The sequence below is a fragment of the Podarcis melisellensis genome (genome assembly GCF_964234715.1).
Source record: "Podarcis melisellensis genome assembly, chromosome: 1".
NCBI classification, from domain to species: Eukaryota; Metazoa; Chordata; class Lepidosauria; order Squamata; family Lacertidae; genus Podarcis; species Podarcis melisellensis.
This window is the reverse complement of record NC_138528.1, coordinates 97177545-97203819: the sequence shown is the minus strand read 5'-3', so window position 1 is coordinate 97203819 and position 26275 is coordinate 97177545. Positions and strand designations below refer to the sequence as shown.

At 41.4% G+C, this 26275-nt stretch overlaps 1 protein-coding gene across 1 annotated transcript in view; it reads left to right on the top strand.

Moving 5' to 3' along the window:
* LOC309379298 (von Willebrand factor D and EGF domain-containing protein-like) overlaps positions 1 to 26275 on the top strand; it is a 195746-nt gene that overhangs the window by 30681 nt on the left and 138790 nt on the right. The window contains exons 2-5 of the mRNA XM_081928384.1: positions 5355 to 5539; positions 17434 to 17662; positions 19827 to 19886; positions 20208 to 20440. Of these exons, the coding sequence (XP_081784510.1) occupies positions 5355 to 5539; positions 17434 to 17662; positions 19827 to 19886; positions 20208 to 20440 (707 nt within the window). The remainder of the gene's footprint in view (positions 1 to 5354; positions 5540 to 17433; positions 17663 to 19826; positions 19887 to 20207; positions 20441 to 26275) is intronic.

Below are 26275 nucleotides of genomic sequence, written 5' to 3'. Positions count from 1 at the left end.
GCCACAGGACGAGTGTTAGCCAAAAACAATGCTCACTGTTTCTTTGGCTTGACATCACAAGAAATGACACTAAGACAATTTTTCATTATCATCATAGCAGCACTGAAAGCTGCTAAATCTATGCAGGTTAGAAAGCCAATAAAATCTAATGCAGACATTAATATAGTTTGGCTTGTCAGGCCAAAATCCTTTCAATTAAGATACATTTTCCAGAATTGTTTGTTAGCCTTTTTCTTCCACCATTTTGCCTTGTGTCAATTTGATGTTGATGAATATAGTCATATTCTGAAGACATGGGGAGATTCAGGAATTACCCCCTTTGTGAGAAAATATATACAGTCTTGTTCCTTTGTCACTGTACCAGTTTTCTTGCCTGGTCAGTCCCATGGAGTCAAATTACGCCACTCTTTCCATTTTCAAGTGTTGTGTAAGAGGGATTGTAATTTATGGAATTCAGAATCTTTTCACCTTCAGAATCACTTGATTTCATGCACATGTACCTACAAATATCCCAGGCCTATTTGCTTAATACATTTCTCCAGTATTCATGTCTCTTAGCCTCTTCCAAGAAGAACTGAACATCTGTGAGGAAAAATGGTTTGCTATATTCTTCTGCATCTGGCTGCAAACTACAGTATGTGGGGTTTTTTTGTTTTTTTGTTTTTGGTAAATACTCTCGGGAAAGTCTGGCTATAATAGATGTTTCATATCCTCAATGCAATCATTCCTAATCTACACATGAGGAACAGATATTAAACTCCAGCTAACAGACCAGTGTATGAAAAGGTAATTGTTTTCTCGGCAACTAAACAGAGAGCACAGCTGTCCAGTGTTTTGGCAACAGCATGTTCATTACTTCATGGAAGACCCTGGATGATAAGTGACCTTCCTCCCAGGCAAATTGTACTTTAATGTTTTATGCAAGTCAAATGCTGCTTTCTGACTGTTCCAAAGTAACATTTTTATACAAGAAAGAAAGAAAAGAAAAGAAAAGAAAAGAAAAGAAAAGAAAAGAAAAGAAAAGAAAAGAAAAGAAAGAAAGAAAGAAAGAAAGAAAGAAAGAAAGTGTACTTATTCAGGGACCATAAAAAATCATTTACAGATTCAGCTATAACTACTTAGATAATAAGTGTGAATAAATTGATTAGGTATTTCAGTAGGGACCAATATTTCTAAAATAAAATATTCTTTTTATTCCCACCACCCATTTTCTCCTACTGCAAATACTATTAGAAGTGCTTGTGGTGTTGGATACTTTGTAATACTATGGTAACAAGTACCAACAAGTAAATCATAAATGTGGGATTAACTCCATAAATGTCAACAGGAACTTCCCCTCCACCCCTCAAAAAACCTAATTGTGGGGAAGGGTTAGCATACTCTCCAAACTGAGGGAAAGGTCTCAGCAGAGTGAGGTTTTGTAGAAACTGCACAGAGCATGGTTTCAGGGCCAATATCCTGGGAGGCAGAAAGGAGGAGGAGATAGGAATATTAAAGAGGCTGGCCAAAGGTAGCTAAAGGAAGTGGTTTGGATTTGGCTTTTTGGAAACATGAGCACTGTACATGTACAGTGGTACCTCAGGTTAAGAACTTAATTTGTTCTGGAGGTCCTTTCTTAACCTGAAACTGTTCTTAACCAGAGGTACCACTTTAGCTAATGGGGCCTCCCGCTGCCGCCTCACCGCTGCCATGCAATTTCTGTTCTCATCCTGAAGCAAAGTTCTTAACCCAAGGTACTATTTCTGGGTTAGCGGAGCCTAACCGGAAGCATCTGTAAAACCGAGGTACCACGGTACAGACATGGCCCCCTACATGTAAAATGAATATATGGAGGGCAAGCAAGCCCACCTTTAGAACTTCATGTTCTGCTTTGCTTCACAGTCTGAGGCACCATCTTTGTTGATTGAGGGGTCACACATGCAATGTTGCAAGGAGCTAGGGAGTGGAGCTGAACACCCTTTGAACACTGATGGCAGCTGGGCCCCCTCACAAAATACATTGAGGGGTGAAACTGCCTTAGCACCTATGCTCACAGCTAAGCTCTCATGTATTTCGTGCTTGTAAAGTAGAGCATGTCAGTTCAAGGCTAGGCCCTTCTCAACAACTTCTGTGGTCGCATGTGAAGGGAATTCTTCTGCATAAAGAAGCAGTCAACAAAGTGTGCCCCTACCTGCATTATGAAGTGGAATTATCTGGGCCCAGGTTTATTAATTCAACTTGTCACAACCAACTTTCATGGGTCTTAAGATTACTTCCAGTACTGTTGGTGTCCATTTCAGATGTCTGACTCTTCTCAGTGACATACTGAAAATAAGTATAGATATTTGTGTAATTTGTTTAAGCAGTGTTGCTCATAATAAGGACCAATTTTTACAGCTTCCTTGGGGGGAAAAGGAATCATAATGCCCATTGCCCTAAATAGTTTATACAAGACTATAGAGTATACAAGGATATGACATCAACGCAAAAAAATTCCTTCCAGTAGCACCTTTAAGACCAACTAAGTTAGTTCTTGGTATGAGCTTTCGTGTGCATGCACACTTCTTCAGATATCTGAAGAAGTGTGCATGCACACGAAAGCTCATACCAAGAACTAACTTAGTTGGTCTTTAAGGTGCTACTGGAAGGAATTTGTTTTGTTTTGACTATGGCAGACCAACACGGCTACCTATCTGTAAATGAAATCTACAGTTATATATTTGAAATAGAACAAGAATAATTCTATTGCATATGAGTTAACTATAGTTTCAGCAGTTCCCTTAGTGTAGCATTTCACTTGAAAAGGCAAGGTACAGGCTAACAGTTTAGACCAGGCATGTCCAACAGGTAGATTGTGATCTACCGGTAGATCATTGGATGCCTGCGGTAGATCACTGGTAGATCATTGGCTCCCCCCCCCCAAAGAAGCTGAACAACTGTGGCTCCTTCCTAAAAAACAGCTCAACAACTTTGACCTGAACCCCAAAAAAGGGGGTAGATCACTGCCAGTTTTTAACTCTGAGTAGATCGCAGTCTCTTGGGAGTTGGCCACCCCTGATTTAGACTAACCATAAAGACAGGTTTTGCTTTTGCTTTTGCTTTTGTTTTTTTTAAAAAAAAACAATAGAATGGTAATTATTGTGTCCTGGTGCATAATTTCAGTTTGTGCATTTATCCTGTCTCTTGCATAACCACTTTCAAGCCACGGATATTTCACCTATTCAGTCTGATGGGGTCTGTCAAGTCCACAACCAGAACTGACTATATTGGGATGCCACTTTTCAAGCCGCACACCAGGGATCGTTCCGGTGCAATCCTATACATGTTCAGAAGTCAGCCTCATTTAATTCAATAGGACTCTTAGGTCAGTGTGCACAGGACCGCAGCAGAAATCTGCTAAAGCATAAGACAAGGCACATGTGGTTCTACCCATAAACCTCTATGATCCTATTGTTCCTCTTCCACTCAGCCTTCACACACACCATCTGCTGCGGTAAGCAGAATTCAGATTATGGATCGTGTTCTGTGAGACCCTGATGTAGTTTTTCTAACTTGGTTTCACTTAACAAAATACATTTACTGCATGCATTCTTTTCACAACCATTGATTTGTTTTGTATAAAGTGTCAAGAAAATTCCTTGTGGCTTTCATGTTGCATATTTATGGAATACCTATGGTATATAAATCAGCACTTTGACACTGTATTAGGTCAGCCAAAGGCAAACCTTGGTTGTGAGGAGGTGGCCATTGAAACAAAGTGTTTTCCACAGCAATTTTCTCTGGTTTCTGCAAAAAAGATCTAGCGCTTCTCTGATAAAGGACAGTTGTAATTTAAAAAAATAAAATAAACCATTAAAACAAAATACAGTGATGTGCTGTCCCAGGTGAAGAGAAATAAGGCTTTCACTTAAGTCCCATTGAACTCAATAGAGCTTATCTCCAAGTAGACTTGCATAGGAATTCACCTTGTGAATACTTTTATAAGCAAAAGTAATACCTGCTACCAGTGCTTTTTAAAATAATAATTTTAAAAAGTGTCTGTACTCACCACGAAGTTGTCACAATACATGCCAAAAGTAACACTTGGGGGGGGGGGAGGGTGCTGGTACTGCATACCCTTGAGGGCCCCCAGAAAAAAAGCACTGCCTACTACTCTTATGTTGTTACAACATCCCCAAAGATATGATAGTTATTCTGATTCGTTACATTTTTGTCTGGATTGATCTCGTCACTATTGCCATGATAATGACCAACCTAGATCAAAACAATGGATGTCAATCTTCTCTGTATCATGCCCATAGACCTAATGATCAAAAATGATACATGATCATCATCATGTCACTGGTAAAACAGCTACACAAATTCACAGTCCTCTTACTTCAGCACATTTGGAGTACTAGGAGGAGGGTCAGAATCAATTTGGGAAATGACAGCTGAAATATGGCCTCAGATTTTCTTCATGCCAGTGATTTAACATAAAGTATTCCTAATTTACAAGTCAAAAAAGATGGTGGCTCTAAGTGATATCTTTGCATATGTAATCTTAGGTAGTGGGGGGAAAGCAGTATTATTTTTTCCTACTTCTTACATCACCACCAGTAATAAAGATCCCACAGTGTGAAATTAACTGACAGTTCTTTTGATGATGAATGAGGAAGATGAAACTAGTGCATTCTTCCACAGCTGCTTTGGCTCTTTTGGTGCTTTATAAGAGTAATTTGTTTTGCTCTACAAAGAAAGGAAGAAGACAAAGTCAATAAGTAAGAGTTTGTTTTATTGGTTTTGTTTTACAATATCTTTCCTTCTAAATACATAGTATGGTTACAATGGTCAGATCTTATTATGGTAAGTTTCAAAAAGATCTATAGAATTCATGTGGGGAATCAAAGGACCAGGGCTTTACTTTTAGGAGAGAAAAACAGGTGCTGGGACTCACCATGAACCTGTTGCCCAGGCAGGTACATTAGGTGACCCATGAGAGCGGCAAAATAACCAGACTGTACAAAGGTGATGGGATAAAATCAGGCCAAATCTTTATTGACAGCAGCAGGCAGGGCAAGGGTTGGCATGGCATTGGGTCCCAGGATCAGTTCATCATTCCACAAGCCCCATGTTGATGGAATGGTTCCACTGGGTTTGGATCGCTCAGGATTGGCATGTAATTTCATGATGAGAAATCTCAGAATTCCTTGGAAGTTGGGTAGATAAGAAAAGTCTCAAAACACTACCAGAGAGGTGACCAGTATGAGTTCTGACATTTCACTTAACTACATGAATTCAGTAATTTTAGTGTAAAACTCAGGACGCAAATGATTTATTGGTTATTATTTACAGAAAAGACACAGCAAAATAGATGTCTTTTTTCTTATCGTTAGCTCCAGAATGCTTGCCAGAAGGACATCGTGTTCTGCACAATGCTTATCGCAGCATCACTTTTGATTCCCTGGAATTGCAGGAAACTGCCATTCAGGACATGGTTTGCGATCATTCCCTTCCTCAAGGATGGTACCGCTTCATGATTGACAACAAGCCTGCAGAAATGCCAACCAAGTGTATAGAGGTTCGTACCATTTTTTTTTAAAAAATATTTTTCTCAGTATTCGTGTGATTCCAGCTCACCTCTGATATATTCCTCAGTAATATTCTAGCCTCCTATGTTACCATGGATATATGCATGGTTAGGATCTGAAATAAATGTCCCCCTCCATATTGGATGGGCTAGATCAGGCATAGGCAATCTCAGCCCTCCAGATGTTTTCGGACTACAACTCCCATCATCCCTAGCTAACAGGACCAGTGGTCAGGGATGATGGGAATTGTAGTCCCAAAACATCAGGAGGGCCGAGTTTGCCTGTGCCTGGGCTAGATCACCCAGATTTTACTATATTAGTGTGGTGTATCTGACTCAAGCTATTGGTGAGTTTGTTCTCCTGGAAGTCCTGACTTCTTTCTTCCCTGCCCCAGGAGCAGCTGGAGATGTGTACATAGTGGCAAACAGATGAGTGTGAATTTCTTCACTCAATAAGCAAATGAAATTCTCTCTGGCGTTGTTCATACCTTGACAATTTCACTGACATGTTGAAAATAGCATTTACAAGTCAACACACTTTTCCTGGTTCACAGCTCCAAGCCATCTTTCTGACATCCGCTGCTTTGCATGCAAAATGTGGGTTGAGAAGTTGGCATATTGTGAAGCAACCCATGAATATGCAGGGTTTTGTGGTGTTCTCAGGAAGCGCATAGATAATGTTCCAGCTGTCCCAGGGGAAGTGGGTGACTCCCAGTGTGTTGGGCATTTCTAAACATGTTCAATCCCTCTAATCAACTACTTAAAGCTACAGCTCCTTTGAGGTTTTGCTTCTTCTATGGATGACTTTTTCATTCAAATTAAATAATAGATTATTTGGTTTCTTCTGTGGATAACTTCATAATTCAAATGAAATAATAAATTCATAAACTCATAATTCCATGCAGCAGCTCAGTTAAAAGCTGGCTTCATTTAATATCAGCTGAAGTGAAATGGGATTTGAACTGAAATGAGAAGGGCGGAAAAATCGTAATTTAACACTGTACCAAAAAACCCCCCGAACCAGTGGGATGTATTGGATTTTAAGCAAATGAATACAAAACTTAGCATTCCCTTTCTTGGTGGTTCTTTTGTTCTAAATTGTCACTGTCTAAACTCAAAGGCACTTACTTCTAAGTAGTCACATGTAAAACTGTGCTGCAATTATGTATGTTGAATTTAAGATTTGATGTTCTAGCAACTACATACTTGATCATGTAAAAAAATTATCCAGCACAGTACTAGAAAGTCCACTGAATGACCTTCAAAGGGACACAGGTCCCCATCCAGAATCTCCAAGACCAGTTAGTCAGTGTTCTTGGCTTTAACCGTAATGGACAACAGTTGTAGGAAAGGGATTAGACCTAGATTCAGGACTCCGCAAGCAGGTGATCAGCATTTTCCAAGCTGATCAGCAATCATCTTGGAAATTGGTTGTGTGTGTGCACATGTGTTCATGGTACAATGTGCCAGATCCCCCTCAATAATGTTTAGGATTCATAAATATTAACAGTCAATTATTCATAAACGCTAGCATATCTAGTAATGTGCAGCATGCTAGTTTCCATGACTGATAGGTCCAATGATATCCAAATTTCAAAAATAAAATAAAATCATTCTTATTGAAACCCATCATATATTCTTCTCCAGTCTAAGCAGACACTCTTCCCCCCCCTCAATTAAAACATCAAACAATGTTCACACGGAAACAGATGTTCAGTCTAATCCATGTTTGCATAAATCTTGAGTTTGGCTCACATGATTCCCCACCCCTCACCCCTTATTTGCCATTTGAGCAGCCAGAACCATCAATTCACATAATACATAAAGTGTGCAACCAAAGATATAATGAACCAGCTGCAATTCATGTGATTAAAATGGCTTCAAAGCTTCACCAAAGTCACCCAACTTGTTGGGGCTGGGTCACACACCCACCAAGCATGGATCCTGTGTGTGTGCCCTTCCCACATCAAATATAGAAGACAGCACATGACACAGTGATTGTACACCTGGTTTGGGTGATTTTTGTTCACCCTTGAGTAAGAAAAATATTGGTAGCATTCAACTAAATCAAGACTTATGCTTGTGTAATGGGGCTCCCCTGCACTGTCTTCTCCAACCGTACATACTCCACACCATCCCCAAATCTGCTTGAAAGGGCTGGGAGAAACCTCAGAAGAGATTTAGGAGTGCACATGGGGGAGGGGGAAGCAGGAAAAAACCTGGTTACACAAGGGTAAGTCATTCTGCTTGTGCAGGGACCTACTTAGCAGTACTTTGAATACAAATTGAAATTTGCAGGTGTACACTCATGCCACCTATGGCACATATTATCTTCTTTGTATGATGGAAGCATGCACAGATGCCCATTTCCCCTACCAGACGCATGCACCCCATGTCTGGTAAGTGTGTGAAATTGCTCCATGTCTCTGATCACCCCCCAGTCACATTATGTTTGTCTATTTCAGGACCACTGAAACTGTTCATTTAAAACATCTTCCACTGCCTTGACATAAGGCTTCCTGCATTGCAACTACATACTAGATTTTCCAGATGCTAATTGCTGCTAAGTCAAGTAAGAGTAAGCCCATTAGAGCTGAACCAAATACATGCAGCAGAGTTAATAACCATCTCATTTAAATTATATTAATCAGCCTACTCAAGATGTGAAATCTACCGTGATTTTCCAAGCTTTGCAACCTAATCTCGCACAAACATTTACTGATAAAAATATTGACCGAACACCAAACGGAGAAAACAGTTGAATGAAATGTATCAAAATACATATTAATTGATTGGTTGAATAATATGTGCTCAGAACATGCGACATCAAGACTCAGTTCACTGAGAAATTAATTGTTTTTGGATGAAATTTAATAGAGCATTTAATTTCCATATGATTATTCTTTTTAAAAAAACCAATTAATAAAGTGCAGCATTTCATGAAGCAGCTTGTAATATCTCAAGCACTGATCAGCAAGACCAGTAACCAACAGCCAGCAAAACGATGAAGAAGCTGCTCTATCACTTAAACATCAGCAGCATTTTTTCTTATAAGCTCCTACTTATTTTTAATACCATAATTTCTATGCAAACCCCAAATGATAGGTCCAACAGCCTGATTTTTTTTTTAAAAAAAACCCCACAACTTTGCAATTGCATATAACCTGGGAATGTTCAATCAATCAAATCACTTTGAATATCTAAATCCTGAATAAGTGGAATAAGACATCCCAGGGTGCAGCAGTAATTCCAGTGTGTTTTCCATTTACTTGAAATGGGCAGCTCGTCCACTTTTTTGTGTGTTGATTCTAAGTTGAATAATTTGATGGATTAGTGGCTGCTTAGCCAGGAATGAATAATATTTAAGACATACATACCTATCTTGCAGTGGCGCTGCATGGATTAATTAAGAAATGTCAGTACAGTATGCTTTAATGAAAAGTGACAAAATATGGTAGGAAGTGAGCATTCAGATTCCCACTTTGAAGCTGAACCCCTTCAAGGAGTGCTCAGTAGGTGCCAGGTAGAGATCAGCATCTGATTGCATTAATGCCAAAAACTACTTCCCTCTGAAATTGCATATTATCTTCTCTGAGCCTGCTTTGGAGAAGGGTGCTTGATCATACCACTCTTCCCAACTGAAGAGCAGATAACGTATTGAGGTTTTTTGGGTGGAGGGTTTTATCAAAAGATGAGCAGCAAGGAGTCTGCAAGAGATCTCCATCCTGTGCTACTTGACAGTGTCAACATATCTTTGCTTCCCAACCCAAACTCCAGATGTTTCAGTGTTCCACACCAAGAGGATGTTTTGAACAGCATCCAACAAACCTGAACACTTTTCACTCCCATTAATTTCAGTAGGAGAGACTCAAGTGCGTATTTAAATACCTCACTGAAAAATCAATGAGGTATCAATATGGCCGGTTCATGTCCTTGGCTGCCAGTGGCGTAGACATACAACCACTTCCTGCATCTTGATCAGGCATGCACATAACAAAAATCTTGGCCACAATCTAGCTGAAGTTAAGCAAACTGAAGACTCCTTATTTCAGTGTGAAAAATGTGTATGCTCACTCCACACTGAGCTCAATAGAAGCAGTGGGATAGCTCAATTGGTACAGTAAGAGAATCTCAGGGTTGTGGGTTTGAGCCCCAAACTGGGCAAACAATTCCTGCATTGCAGGTGGTTGGACTAGATGACTCTCAGTCCCTTCCAACTCTATAATTATATAATTCTATTATACTAAGTGCCTCTTTGTCTGTATCACTCTCCTAAGCACATGCATTAAAATTAGCTACGTATAAAACTTTACTTGCTTTATATTTAAGACACCATTATGAAGGACTGTTTATTTGTCCAAAATATCACATTCAACATCACTGATTGTGCCTATAGAAGCACTTTTCAGGGCAACTGATGACTGAGTTAACAAAAATCCATTCTGTCAAGGTGTACAAAACAATGACTGATAATACATTCCCAATGCTGCAAAAAACATGGGATATTCTTGAACATGCTTCTGTATCCCAGACTCCCCATGTTTATACAGTGGTACCTCGGGTTACATGCGCTTCAGGTTACACACTCCGCTAACCCAGAAATAGTGCTTCAGGTTAAGAATTTTGCATCAGGATGAGAACAGAAATCATGCTCCGGCGGCACAGCAACAGCAGCAGGAGGCCCCATTAGCTAAAGTGGTACCTCAGGTTAAGAACAGTTTCAGGTTAAGTACGGACCTCCAGAACGAATTAAGTACTTAACCCGAGGTACCACTGTACTTCCTGCATATTTTATTTTTCTCTCTTCTAACATTGCAACTTTAATTCTAGATTGATTCTAACACATGCACATGTGCATTTATTTATTCGGAAATCAAGTACCACCGCCCTAGCCCATTGGAATTCTGTGGGAATGCCAACAAAGGGTGAAAATATGTATGTGGATACAAATGTGTGCATGCATGCACACTCCACCTTCCAATTTTCTATTGATAGAGGTACACTTATTTCTTTAATTTCCCTACAAGGTTTGTCATGTTTGCCTTTAACTCAGTATTTGAATACAGTGGGTACTTTGATTAACTTCCTCTTTAGTACCTGGATATCAGTCATAAGCAGAAGCCTTGAGTTAGAAGCAGAAATCGGTGCGGAGTGCTTTGCTTATGGCACACAGTGGCTAGATTCCTGCCATTTAATCTGCCAAGCACTGAGAAAGGACAGGGAAAAAGAGGAGAAGAGGGCTGAGGCATGAAGAATCATAGCTCTGGGCAAGGATTTGTGCTTTATGGCCTAAATCCGTCCTGTGATAACTTCCTATGAATCTTATGAATTCAATAAAAAAACCCAACGTAATCTTTTCCCATCAGAGAAAATAATAAAATAAAATAATAATAGCCTTTCAAACAAGGCAATAACAAACAAATTAAATATGCTTTGGCAAATGCTAGATATTAATTTATCATTCCCACCATTTTATTCTCAAAGCCCAGGCAGGCTTTCAGTTTCCCCTGTGTCTTTTAGCCTTGGGGCTGCCAGGTAAAATTCAGCTGACAGAACTACAATAAAGCCAGCATAACTTATACTGTGACCTCCACTCTCACCCTGCTGTCATACACGATTCATTTTTTGTGTGTGCTACAAAAGAGCTTCTGCTACTGCTGCTGCTTAAGGAATCCAGCAGGGCTGCACCAAAGTGGGGGGGGGGGACTTCCCCACTCTTTTAAAGTCTCTCTCCACCCCCCCCAAACCTAACATAATGCTCAGATTTACCAGTCTCATTTTAGCACGACACTATTTCACGTAGCTCCAAAATTGAGGCAGAATAGTGCACAATTTGAAAGTGCTCACCTCTTTGCAAAGGGTAACTGTTAAACTCTTTTTAAAAAAGTAATGACAACCAATTTTTATTTATTTTTTTAAAGCAGCAAATAAGCCAAGTCTGTAGCACCTTCTGCTTGTGGTTAACGCTTAGCTGGAATGAAATATTCAACACAGCAATAGAGAAATCAAAATAATAATTTATTTGTCAGACAAATAAATGAGAGGCTCAGTGGTATATGGTTACCAAGCTCTGGCCTGACCTCCTGCCATTCTGGCCAGCACTTATATTCCCTTAATCCAGCCCCCTTTGCTCCTCCTGTGGCTGCCTCTGTCCAATCAGCCTGGTTGAAATTCCTATTGGTTGTTTGCTAGAACCAATCACAATAGATACACCCATATCCTCCTGTCCTTATATGGAACACAAAGAGCTATATATTGTTACATCTATAAATGACAAATAAGTAGTAATATATCTTACATGTGTCTCAACAAGGAATCTTAATTACCAGCTCACCTCTTGCCCTCCTTGCCCTATTGCCTTCTAAAACAAATGGTTAATCTTAAATTTTTATCTTCAACAGATGTCAAGGATCTTGAGTTCACATCAACATTGAAAGATCTCCTTCACTGAAGGTTTCTAAACAAATGCCTGACAACTATTTATCAGGAGTGCTCGATGGCGTCTCCTGTCTGGCAGGGGGCTGGGCTCATTTGCCCCTCTGGTCTCCTATTGCAATATGACTCTAAGAATCTAGCATTTCTTAAATCCTTTGCATAATTACATTTAAGCCAATATATTTAAGCTAATATATTTCATACATTATCATAGGTAGCCTTTTAAAAGAATTAAACCTTTGTAAAGTAAAAAGGAACTCAGTAAAAAACAGCTTCAAAAGAAGCCTCTTCAGTTTACACCCCTCCTTTCACCCCTCCTTTCCCAGCCAGCTAGATGCTTCTCCCATTAGCTCTTCCCAGCATTTATTACCCTTTAACTCTCTCAGTTTAAGAAAGAAACAGCTTTAAAAGATTTCCCCAAAATGCTCTCATTCTTCCAGCCAAGCCAGTTGCCTTTTTCACTGCTCTTGGCCTTTCAACCTTAGGAAGAAGATCTGGCTCATTTTAATGGGAGGCCCATGGTATTATTTTACTATTTGCCCATTCCTAATTGTGTTTTCTCAGCCTTTTTTATCTTCTGTAACATGCAGGATCAGTGTCCTCGCTCTTAGTCTGTAATTTCCTCTTTTACGACTTTGAGAATTGTTTATTCTTCTGCTGTAAATCAGGGGGGGGCCCTTGTCTAGGAGGAATTGCCAAGGTTCTCTAAGCAGCTGGTCTTTTGCCTGGCATGAAACATTTGAAAATCTTTTTAAGCTCATTTTAAAATATATATACAGGCCCTGATTGGAATATATAAGCTTTGATAAAAATGCAGGCTTATGATTAGATGCCTCAAGTCTTCTTGCACCTATTTGAAGGTGTATATTTTGGTGGTATAAGCTTATAAGTGTTCCAATTTGTGATAATGATTTCTTCCTTTATTCATTGTGCAGTTCTTACAAGCGCCTTTCAGGCTTTTATTTATTATGCCACCCTTCATTAAACATTTCAAGGCAGCTCACCCCAATATAAAATTCATTAAAATCAAGTACATTAAAACAACCAACATGGCAGCATCTACAGAAGTTTGAATAAATACGATAAGCTGGCCTATTCTAACCGAGCTTGTGATTTTAAACAACTTGCCAAGATCCTGGGCAGGCCTGACTCTCCCCCTCTTTCCTTCTCAACCTATTTACCAATCGTCCCATTGTTGGGAAGTTTTCTCTTTCGACATCAAATGCGAGTGCATTGGACTTGCTTGGCAATTGTTTTCTTACATATATGCAGAATGAGAAATCAATGCAGTCACTATCCCCAGTCAGTTCAATGACACATCTCTCACCAGTCCCTTGGCCAGGCCAGGGTCACCTGCCCTCTGTTCCATGACCAGCTGTTTTAAGATGTGACTACCAGTCCAAATGAGGATAATTAAAACCATCCACCCATTGTTAGAACATTTCCTCCCTGAGATGTCTCATTGAATTCATTCCTGATTTCAGGATCGCACAGAGTATTTTTGTTGAGGCTGAGATAGCATGTTCCTGGCACTTAATTGCTGTTGGGGCCTGGTATTGCTACCCATATATGTGAAGGAACCCTCCCCTTTTAGGATTTATTGCTTGCCAGATTCCATGTCCTCTTTGACTGCTGGGATGGTGAGCCCCAGGCCCTGGGGGGGGGTCCTCTCTTTCTGGCCCTCAGAAGCCTCTTCAGGCCATCCCTCTTTCCTTAAGTCACACCCCTCACTGGCCTGAGGGCTTTGGTCTGGCTGGAATGTGTCCCTGAAGTCTGATAATGCCTTGTGCTTGTCTAGATGGGAAACAGAGGGGGTGTGGGGGGGTGTAGAAACTAGCCTACTGTACAAAAAGTAAAGATTGCATTCATTGATCCACTCCCTTTTTGCATTTGCCACTGACACGCAGCCTTTGGAAGGTTGGCCAGAAAGGAAAGTCATCCTTGGGCTGAAAAAGGTTCCCTCCCCATTATAGACAGAGTGAGACCATTGTTAGTACACCTTTCCTGGTGTCTCTCTAAATGTCTCTGGCCCATGTGGTTTCCCCTCTTGGCTTTTGGGCTCCTTTGCACTTCTATCGTGTCCCCTCACCTTTACATTGCCAGGTTCTACCCTCTCCCATTTGCACAATCAAACATTTTTGCCCTCATCCCTTCAGGATTATTTGTCCTGAACTGGAGGCTCCAAGCTCCTGCCCACTTTCCCCATCAGCAATCACCTTAAAAGCTGCTCTCATGCCTTTTTGATTTCAAATACCAGCAGTCTGGTTCCTTACTGGCTCAAGTGGTGCTCACTCTTATGGGACAGGCCAGTATTGTCCCAAAATGTTCTCCAGGGCCTGTCATGAAACCTACAGCACCAGGGCTTAGACCTGGAATGGCAGAATTTGGAGGAAGACAATGAGGAAGATAAGGATGAATGAGATGGGCAAGCTGGACAGCCTTCCCTCCTTTCAGACATGTCTGGTTCCATTGCTCACATGGGAGTCCCAGCTCTCTCCCTTTCTTTCTACCAAAAGTCATGTTTGGAGGCCTTTGACATGGTCATTGTGCTCTAACACAACTTCTGAGCCCCGTGTTGTGTTGTGCTAAGCACCCACATTTTTAAGGGTGCACTGGCACCCAGAGCCCCCTAGTCCTGATGCCTATGCAGGCAGGCGTGTCACCATGCAATCTCTGAGCTCATTTCTTCACATTTTATGTACATAAAAATGTTTTCTTTTAAGGAATCTTAACAAAAAAAGCTTACAATTACTACTGGAAGGCTTTTAATGGGACTTTTAAAATACACTTATGCCTCAATTCCACTTGCTGAATATTGTTTTAGTTGTTCCATAGTAAGCTTCTGCTTATACCTCAGCTACTAAAGCTCTCTCAGTATCAGTGAGAAACCAAACAGCTTCCCAGATGGGAGGAAAAACTGTTTAATTTTTAGATCTTCCCACTTTCTCCAAACACTTGAAATTCTTGTTTACTTTATGGTTTGCTCAAACAAATGTGTAGAATTCAAACGAAGATGCATTCCTTTGAAGCTCTGAAGCAGAAAATATGTTATATCTCTTATTCCAGATATAAGCATGTCTAGGATGGTCTCATCTGTAAACTGCCACTTTTTTAAAAAAACAACAACCCAGTGACAAATAATAATGATACAAGGCAATTAATATTCTTCCAATGGCTACAGTGTTGAGGACCACAAATATGAATAACATGACCCGCACCACAGAGGTTCATTAGAAATACACAAAAGGGCAAGAAAACAATCATAGCAGATTAATGTCACGCTTCCATCAATGTGGCTGTCAGTGTCTTGAAATATTTTTGCTGCAGCACTGGCCTCTTGGGTTTTGTGAACAGACTCAGGAATAAAGAGGCTGCAGCTCCCCATTTACCTTGCAGACCACCCTGATTAAACCCTTAGGGCAGCCTCTCCATACCATTCAGAGTAACATACCCAACCAAAAGTTGACCATCCCAAGCTACTTGCCAAATGACCACAAAGTCCATACAGGCCAGAAAGATAAGGCTCCTTACTTGTCAATAACCTCCAAATCATTGTCTCCCAAGTGTAACACAAAGACTTGTACAGGCTGCAAAACATGGCCAGGCTCAAAGCAATGTTGGCAGGAGGCAATCCCAGGTCATAGGGAACCCCCCCCCCCCCGATCACAAAAAACCCAGATCCTGAAAAATTCCTCGAAAGCCACTGCAGAGCAAAGTCACACCACAGAAAAGTAGACAAACAACAAACAAACTTGCCCCTTCTCAAGCCAGTATGTTTTAGATTGGTGAATCCAACTGAGTACAACACACACACACACACCCTTTGAAGGTGAGATCCACCAATTCTAAAGGAGTGCATAAGCTGTCAGCCCTAGAGGCTGCCATCTCCAACATGGAACTCCCCCCACCCCCCACAAGGGCAGTCAGTGCTGCCACATGGAACAAGAATTGTTGAAAAGACAAGGCACATACCAATTCCCATTGGGCCTTCAGTCCCTTTAACATTTCCTTCAAGTTTTTCCACACTCTTTAGTCCTCAGTAGCGTAAGGCACCCCATTACTTTTCACCAGAAAGATCAGGCCAGCCAGTTTCCCTCACATGGTTCTCACAGGCAAACTGCTACTGTGCACACATATACAAAATACCACCAGGTGGTTGAAGAAGATTGGGCAACATTCCTTATAACTCCTGGCCACCCTAAAGCCCTACCTGTTCCAGTATGAGGGCAGGCTACGTTAGGAGTGACTTCCATATCCCTTAGAACTTCAAGAACCCACCCCACTTCTGTGATGGTCTCAGTAGGGCCATGCAGAGCTTGTCTGAGGCTCTGAGCAAGAGTCTTGTTAGTACAAAGTTATAAACTTAAACCAAACAGCAGCCAGTCCCTGGCAGGGCCCCTGGGCAGCTTAGCCTCCCCACCCACAATCCTGGGGAATGTGTATCTGCCCCCCTCCCCTATTCTGCACAGGCCTGAGTCTCAGGCCTAGACATTGATTGAGGAACCAACCTTGAGAAGGACTACTAGCGTTTATAGTCCACAGAAGCTGAACCCCTGGCCTACCTGGCAGCAAGTGAGTTTGCCAAGTCCTCAGTCCAGGATCAATTGGCATGTCCTAAGTCCTGCAGAGATCCTGGCTCATCCATGCTGAAATCCATCAACCCCTCAAGCTCTGCTGCCCTTTTATAGTTTGCATTCTGATTGCAGCATGACCATCACCTGTTCCGAGCCTACTCCAGCTGAGGAATCACACACCTCCTTCCAAAGCTAATGAGCCCCACCTGGCCAGCTTGGAAGCCGGGCTGTGGGCCTTTGCCTGCCTCAGCTTCCTGGAGCACCCCTCCTGCTTCTTCCTATGCCTCAGTGCCCACTATGTTTGTGGAGACAGGGGTCTCCCTGGCTCTGGTGAAGGGTCCAGCTGTTCTGGTTCCTGTGCACTGACCTCCCCCCCATCCCCTTGCCATCCTCAGTCACCCTGTGAGTACTTCATACACCAACTTTTCCTTCCCCACCCCCAGCTGGCACCAGTGTGTCACAGTCTCAGATACACTCCTTTCCCTCCTCTTCCATCTCCCCATTGTCCTGCCAGTTCGCGACACCTCATGAGGTGGGTGGAGCTGGCCATTTAAGACTGAGGACTTGTTGGTTGTATGGGGAAAGGTTTTTAGGTGTTACCCCACTTACTTCAAAACATTCCTGCTGTATTTGGAGGCGCTCCTGCTCCTTCTGCTGTGAGGACCCCTAGACACCTGTCCCTAAGTCCTGCACTGATGTATTTATTATGTTCTTTATTAAGCCTATTTATACCCTGCCCTTCACCTCAACAGAGGACAAAATATAGCTGATAACATCACTGTTGCACCCCCCGCTCCGGGGAAAGAATTATATTCAAGGAAAAAAGCCAAGCAGAAATGCAGCCATTTGATTGATTTGGTTTATATATTTCCACAGATGAACAAATGTGGGACACAAGCTCCAGTCTGGCTGTCGCTTGAGCCTGACTCCCTCCCGCAGCCTGGTGAGAGAAAGCAGCTCACCGCCTGTGCTACCTGGCAGTTCTTTTTCGGAAGCATCAAAGACTGTTGTCTGTTCCGGATACCCATATCGGTCAGACATTGTGGAGAGTTCTTTGTTTATCTCTTGCAACCAACTCAGGGGTGCATGGGCTACTGCGCAGAAGGTGGGTTTTGTACAGTCCATATTTGTCACCCAGATTGTATATGCCCCTCTCTTCCTACGTGCTCAAAGGTTGCGTTATTGCTCTGCACATCCCAGTGACCTTGCAAGTCAAGCATTGCTCCCAGTAAGATGCAGACAATGTAGCTAATCAATCAGCAACAGCCCAGGGTGTTTCTGAGGAATAGCTGTTATTGCTTTGGCAGAATTTAATCTACAGCATGTTACCAAGGTATGCTTAGCTTTGTTACACTTCCTACGTAACCTTTATTGCAGCCTTTTGCGTCCACATTTGGTTTAAAGAGCAAAGCTAACTGGCTGAGCATGTTTATTACTGTCTGTCTGTTTGTTTACTTTTTTGTTTGTTGACTTTTTTCTTTATAATTACTTTTGTCAAAAATAATTGCCAAACCACCAGAAGAGTTCTAGCCTCTATATTTCAAAAACAAAAGGAATGGCAGATAGCAATTCCTCACTCTGTTACACCTTCTGAACTCAGAGTCTTCAAGTGCATATAGATTGCTAGAAATGATTCTCCCTTAAGAGACTCACAAAGGCACAGATCATTATTCCTCTGTATTTGCCTTTGGGACCTGAATCTTATTGTACAAATTGGATCTCATGGATTCAACACAACGAAGACTAGAGCTATCAGCTTTTCAAAATCCTGTTTCCATACTTTCTGCAAGTCACTAACCATAGCTATTTAGGTGAACTTTTCTGCCATTCCGTCATGTCTTAGTTTGAATGGAAAGGAACACTGAAATATTAATTTGTGATTGGGCTTCTGCTTCTCAAAAGACTCCCCATTGCTGTCCTGTATGCTTGGAGCTGCTTCCCTGAACACCTGTGCGATGCTAATTCCATTTTTTATCCATAACTCTTCTCAAAACCTTCCTTTTTTAAATGAAGGTTGAAGCACAACCTCCTAATTCTCATTGCCTACTAAAACTAAGCCTAAGTATGTGCAACTGAAATAATTCCAGATTTTATCAATGTTTACTCCCACCTTTACTTCCTTTCCCTTCTTCTGTTGCTTCCCCTGGTTCAAATTTTAGGGTTGGGTTGAACAAATGTGTCACATCAGAGGTAGCCCTGTGCAAGAACTTCTACTTGTTTCCCCTCCTTCCCCTCATGCCCCTCCCTAAGATTGGCTCAATTGTGGTAGTGGTTGAGAGTTGAGAGAACCCCCAGAACAGTGGGGGATAGAGGGAGATTATTCCTTTTGGCCAGATGAAATGCTTGCCCTGATGAAACAATTGCCTTAGTGCAAAGTTGAATTCCACATCCTCATATATTATAAGCTACTAAATGCAGGGAGCTTTCTTCTGGTACTTTGTACAGCATCATGCAGATAGGCAGCACTATATGAAATAATTACAATAATTTCTCCTTTATGTCAATGAAAGATCAGTATATTCACTTGCCAAATGAGAGCTTGTCTGGTGTAGTGGTTAGCAAGTTAGTGTATTGAACTAAGACCAGGGAGACTATGGTTCAAATCCCCATTCTACCATGAAGCTTGGGTGACTTTGGGACAGCCATGGTTTCCCAACCTGACCTACATTACATAGTTGCCCTGAGGATAAAATGCAGAGGGCAGAATTAGTCATGTCACTTTGAGCATCTGGGGGGCAGGCGGGAAGTGGGATATAAATGTAATAATTAAAATAAACATTCTTAAATCTCTCCTATTGAAATCAGTGTGACTTAACAGTGGTTGACCTTGGCTGGATTGTGCATTTCATAGTATGCACACTCCCAACAACAATTTTATTATTTATACCCTGCCCATTTGGCTGGGTTCAACAGCAGAAGACAGGAGTGCTCTCTGCATTTTACTGTTTGCACCTGAGTATGGATATATTTGGCACATTCATTGTAAATGGCACACATACTTAGGAATGCCTGGGTTTCCCTGAAATATATACAAAACTAAGGACAATCATTTCAAGATGTCCAGTTCTTTGATTATTGCAACAGAAGCAGAATATTTAAATTCACATATGCCTTTCACAATAGGTATGCTACTATAAATTTTGTATTTGGGAACGAATAGGAACTTTGGAAGTTTTTCAGACCTATGAGTCCAATTAAGCAACAACACACCTCTAAACACTAGTTTTATCACTTCATGGGGCCATACTAATCTCATTTTATTTCTTTAGCTGTTAAAGAACCACACTATTTTGGTCCCAGAGGAACTGGAGCAGACATCAACTTTCAAGGTAATTTATTAGTGTTAGCATCAAATATGTGTTGTTATTTATTGGAACAGAATAGCTGGGATCCAAAAGGCCATGAAAAATGTTCCACATTCACATCTGTGCTTTTATAGTCCACTACCACCTGCAGTTGCACCCCACACCTATTCAGCTGAGCTGCAGCAACACCACTGTTGGAAGGACAGCTTTGCCCTACTACACCAGCTACTGCTGGTGAAACCAGTCTATATTTTCTAGTACTATCTCAATTATAATGATTTCTTGGCTAAACTATTACCCCACTCAAGTGCATCATGCCCCCACTCTGTTTTTCTTTGTACACAGGGGCATCTCAACTCCCACCGTTACAACCACTTGTCACCCCTGAGCTTTTGGGAGGCCACGTCTACCTCAAATGCACTTTCAGCACTCCAACTTCAGATCCGTCTATAGGTTATGCGGTGGTCTGGTCACGCCTTTCCAAATCCGGAGTGAAAGAACAGCTTCATCATGACACAACGCTGCAGACATTCTCCTATGTGGAGATGGATGGAGTTAATTTCAGATTGGGAGATACGGTAATGCTTTCTTGAAAACAAGGTCAAGCGTTCAGAGGAGCTGAATCTCTCTGCATTTATTTGTTTGTTGGTTTGTTTTTAGCTCTTATTAACTGTTCTCTTGAATCTGAATTTGGCCTGAATGTAAAAGACAGTCCCCAAGTGGGAGTACATTTTAATAAAATGTTATTAAATGCTATTTATCAAGTTTAGAACCCTGAGCATTCCAATGCATTAGATGAAGTTCACTTATGGTATCCAATTTATTTATCAGAACTTTTGTTGTTGTAACATATTGCATTGCTTCTTTTACAACTTATGCCTAAAAATGTCACTGATTAAGGATATCTGTATCATGTCATGGCACTGCTGTAATGACAAACAGGTTTGGTCAGTCTGATCAAAGGACCTACAGCACTAGCCTTACTTTCACAAACCAATCCATGTGTCCAAACCTGACATTTTCTCATCTTAGCAGCATCATAACTCTTCTTCTGGATTTCCCTCATTTTTTCATAAATGGAAAAGTATTTCAGGGTTAGAGAAAACCCTTAACTCTAGACAAAGAGCAACTTGGTCTGAAATGAGTAAATGACCTAATAATAACAAATAATTTATTATTTGTATCTGACCAGCTCGCCCCAGCCGCTCTGAGAAGCTTCCAACGTATGTAAAAACATAACAAAACACTAACCCTTAAAAAAGCTTCCCTATACAGGGCTGCTTTCAGATGCCTTCTAAAGTTACTAATCTCCTTGACATTTGATGAGGTGGGGCATTCAATAGGCCCTTGAAGGCTTTTTGAGGACACAGCAGTTCTGAAGAATAAAACTCAAAAAATCCTGTTATGTTTTAGATGCAGATAGCAGGGGTGCCAACTTGAAAGGAAAATGGTGTATGTGTGTGAGCAGGTAAGCCCCACCTGTATAATTAATCACATAATGTGGCACACACATACAAACCATTTGAATGGCAATGCCCATTAATTGTTTGGGGGCTTGGCCCTCTCCAATATTTGATGGGGGGAAGGGATCTCAACCCCTTGAAGTTGGCTCCTGTGGCATGTAAGCTATCTTTGGTGAAGTGGTCTAAAGCCAGGCAAAGGGCTAGATTGCAGCAAATTAACTACTGTTTAGACAAGTTTAGACAAGGCATCAAATAGCACTAGCAAGGACAAGTAATCCTGATCTTCCATGGCTGCTCTTTTAAAAGGAACACACACACACAAGGTGTGTGTGTAATTTGTGGTATGTGAGACCTCATTTGAGGAATTGCTACCTGTTGTTCCTTTTGTTTATGAGACCTCATTTGATGCTCCAAAGTTGTAAATTGACCTTAACAACCATCCAGCCCATTCTTCTGTCCCTTGGCAGTGCAATCTTCAGGATCCTGCACTCATCTCCCTATCAACTTATTTTTCTGAAAGCTGCTGCATGGTTGTGAGTCAAAAGGAGAGGGAAAAATGTTAAAGCTCCGCTTCCAGTTGACTGATATCCATCTACGCTACATTCCACACATTTCAAACTCTCTCAGCGATATCGTTCAAGCATAATACAAAATTTCCTTCAAGATGTTGTTCATATCATAGCTTTTAATAGAGTCATTGAGCTTTACTGGTCCAATGGAGTTTGAGCTTTTATTAGCATCTCTTTAGATGAAATTGTTAAGGCCATTTCTTCATAATGCTTATAAGAGCATTTCCCCATACTTTAGGTCCCAATCAGGCCATTCTGGAAACAGTGTCGGCAGAGAAATGTTTGCAAAACTACTGCAGCTTTAATAAATAAATCTATAATCCACTGCTCCCCCTCCCTCCCGCCTCGTAAACACTCAACATAGCCCATTCCATCTGATTTGAAATTGTAGCAGTTCCTAAGCCCAATTTAGATTATATTGACAGAGGTCATTCCATACCTGGAGGTACAGCCATCTGTAAATTACAGCAGGCACAGTGTGTGCAATGGGTAATGCTAAGGAAGCAGGATGTGCCAAAGAAACTGGCCAGGTTTTGCTCTGCACAGCAATTTGAAAGTTCATGCGGTGAGATGGCATACATTTTTTAAAAGGCTTATGCAAAATCATTTTTTTAAAAAAAGTTTGCCAGTGGCAGTGGCCATCTTGCTGATAGGTTACACTGTTTGCAAATGCAACAGCAATAAAATAAAATAAATTCAGCTCCATATACAAGCTTATAAACTGATTTATCTCTGCATTAAGATTAGAAAGAGAGCAGCTTAGCTTCCACCATGAAAGGAAAAGGAGAGAAGTTTTTTCTTTAATTACAGCCTTTCACAACAGAACAATAAATTTACATACATTCTTTAAAAAAAAATAATCACCGCTAATAGGAAGGTTTCTGATGTTTTGGAATGAATTTTCACATTGAGATTCCATATTTCAATACGCACGGATTTGCTTTGGTTGACAGTTTCATTATGAATAAAAACAAAACACAGAGCAACCCTATCTGAATTAAGCATAATCTCCATTACAAATGTCTCTGACTTTAATGTAATCTTTGTGGATAACTCAGAGAAAAGCTCATTGTGGTGAAAATGCCAAGAAATTCAGTGCATTTTATGGTCCTTTAGGAAAGAAGTAATATGGAGCATATGTTAGCCTCCTGTTTGAATTCAGGAAGATGCAAAGCAGATATACACAGGGCCCAGGGACCCTGGGAGCCAAGCACATGTGATGCTGTGCCTTCACCCAATGATCAAGACCTGCCCAAAAGGCACCCATTGCCACCTAGGCCTAGGTGTATCAACACTCACTAGACAGCGAAACAACCCTGAAACTCCATCAGCAGCCAGCAGGGTATCATTGGTGGGTCTGCATTGCTGACCTGGCTTCCCAACACCATGTATTCTGAGAGGGGGAAGGCCAAGGCAGCAAGGAGCTCAGCATGGTGTGGGTGCAGAGCCAATCTGATGCTCCCACCACTGTACCAGCACCACAGCAAGCTCTCTGCTGCCTTGGCTCCCCACCCCTCTGTAACTGCCAGTGACACATGGTGTCTGGAAGCCAGTCAGCCCTGATTGCACCACCCCATTGGTCACTACTGAATAAAGGAAGCTGTGCTTACTGGCATTCTTCATAAGCTGTGCCAGAATTTTCAGCCATTCAAAGCCTCACTTTAGGAGTCTAGAATGCATAGCATTGCCTGAGGGGTGGGTGGAATTTTGTTCTCTGCCTAGTGTCACTTTTACATTATTTTATACATAATTCAGTTTCATTTGCATATTAATCTGTAGTTCTTTTTAAAACAACAACAACAAACAAACTTAAAACAGGTATATAAATGTATATTTGCTCCTCTAATATGCATATAAGTTTTAAATGCACATTTTGATGCATTGAAACTTCCAAGAACTGTGTCGCTACGTTCAGAGAAGCACAAAACCTGGAAGGAAAGCCAAGTTGTGATTTGCATGTTAATCTGAGGGGTGTGGGTCAGGTCCTTTTGTTTAGAGACTCAGACGAGAACGAGGCTTCACCAGGGTTCACCGGGAGATGCACAATGAAATATCTCTCAGAAGCTGGAAAAGTTTGAAAATTTGCCTCAGGTTGTTGTTGTTTAGTCGTTTAGTCGTGTCCGACTCTTCGTGACCCCATGGACCAGAGAACGCCAGGCACCTCTGTCCTCCACTGCCTCCCGCAGTTTGGTCAGACTCATGCTGGTAACCTCGAAAACACCATCCAACCATCTCATCCTCTGTCGTCCCCTTCTCCTTGTGCCCTCCATCTTTCCCAACATCAGGGTCTTCTCCAGGGAGTCTTCTCTTCTCATGAGGTGGCCAAAGTACTGGAGCCTCAGCTTCACAATCTGTCCTTCCAGTGAGCACTCAGGGTTGATTTCCTTAAGAATGGAGAGGTTTGATCTTCTTGCAGTCCATGGGACTCTCAAGAGTCTCCTCCAGCACCATAATTCAAAATTGCCTCAGGTAATTGGGCGCAAATAAATTCAAATGGGCATAAGCTCCATCTGAAGCACATCAAAAGTGGTCATCAGCAAGGCCATCCTCTTCCCCACTTGCTAGTACTGTAATGCACAGGGAAAGAGCTCCATGCATTTGCAAAACTCTATCTGCTGTTATTACACCTTCTCAAGTTCCTGGATCTCATTACTGTGTTTAGGCTGAATATGCCAGTCACTTTTTTTATATATTGCAAGTGTTTTGAAAATACTGACAGTAGGATTTTATTTTACTGAAAAGCTTGGGGGGGGGGGGAATACCCAACCACAGAGTAGTCAGTCAATGTTGCATTCATACTGCCTGCAGGGTACCTTTTTCATTCTCCTCCCCCGTCCCTTGAAATGATAAGATGATAAAAGGAGAGGGAAAGTCTCTGATAGCGGAGTTACAGAGTAGAAGCCAATATTCAGCTGGAGGCAAGAAACTCCTAAGGAAAGCTATCTTAATAATTATGTGACAAACTGTCAAGTCTGTAGATCAGTGACCAATGCGCATATCTGGTGGTGAGAAGTTCACACCTGAGTTTTAGAAGAAGAAGAATTCATCCTCAAAAAGCAAGGAGCTTTGCACATAGTATAATGGGTACGGAATGTGCAGTACTTTTCCAAAGCAAATATTGTACTTCCCTTCTTGATTCTCCTGGATTGCATTCAGAATCACACACAGCGCAACACAGGTGAGACTAGATTTTTCAGATTTCCCCTTGAAAGCATCTTAATATTGAGTCAGATGAACGACCCACCCAGGTCAGTATTGTTTACACTGACTGGCAGTGATTTTCAAGGTTTTCAGGCAGGAGTCTGTCTCATCCCTATACTCTGGTTTCTCTTCAGATCATATAAATCTTTCGTCTTTTACTAAAGATTCCCGTGGCTGGAGAAGCCAGGGACCTGGGACTTTCTTCATGCAATGCATGTACCCTACATATGTGATTCAAATCCAATGTTTTAAAGGGAACCATGTGGAATTTACAAATTTCTTCCAGGTCTCCCAGTAAACTATAATATGAAAAAATTATCCTAGACCTATGTTGGTGAATTAACCAAGTTAGACTAGGGGTCTATCTTAGCTCAGTGTTGTCTGTACAGACTGGGATCAGCTCATCAGAATTTTGTGCAGGGGTTCCTTCCCAGTCCCACTTGCAGGTGGTGGGGAATGAACCTGGGGCATCCCACCTGCAAAGCAGATTCTGTGTCACTAAGCTATGGCTCCTCCCCAAATTTCAGTGGGAACTATGGATTTGGATTGCATATTCATTTTGTAAAGGGGTAAATGCATTAACGTTGGCCACCTCATGAGACGAGAAGACTCCCTGGAAAAGACCCTGATGTTGGGAAAGATTGAGGGCACAAGGAGAAGGGTATGACAGAGGACGAGATGGTTGGACAGTGTTCTCGAAGTTACCAGCACGAGTTTGACCAAACTGCGGGAGGCAGTGGAAGACAGGAGTGCCTGGCGTGCTCAACACTCATCCTTTCTTTTTTTTTTTGCATCCTATCCTTTTTTTTTTTTTTTTACAAAAATGAAAATTTCTGGTATAAGGACCACTTCACATGATACAGATTTTTGTTCAAGGTACAGTACTTGCTGGTTTAGCCTTGGAAAAGGGGAAGGGAAAAAAGTTTACTAGGGTGAAAGAACCCCATTAAGATAGTAGATGGTGTGTTGCCTCAGTGGAGATAACAATTGTATCGCTACTGTATGAGCAAACATAATTGGCCAGAACTCTTGCATTTTCTGAAAAATGGACCTTGCTGTCCTTTGGACAGTTTTTGTACATTGGGTAAAAGCGAGGAAATGGCTTCTCAAAACCGAAGCTCAACATATGATATAAAAGGTATCTCTGTCTTTTTAGAAAGGATTTATTTTAACCTAAACT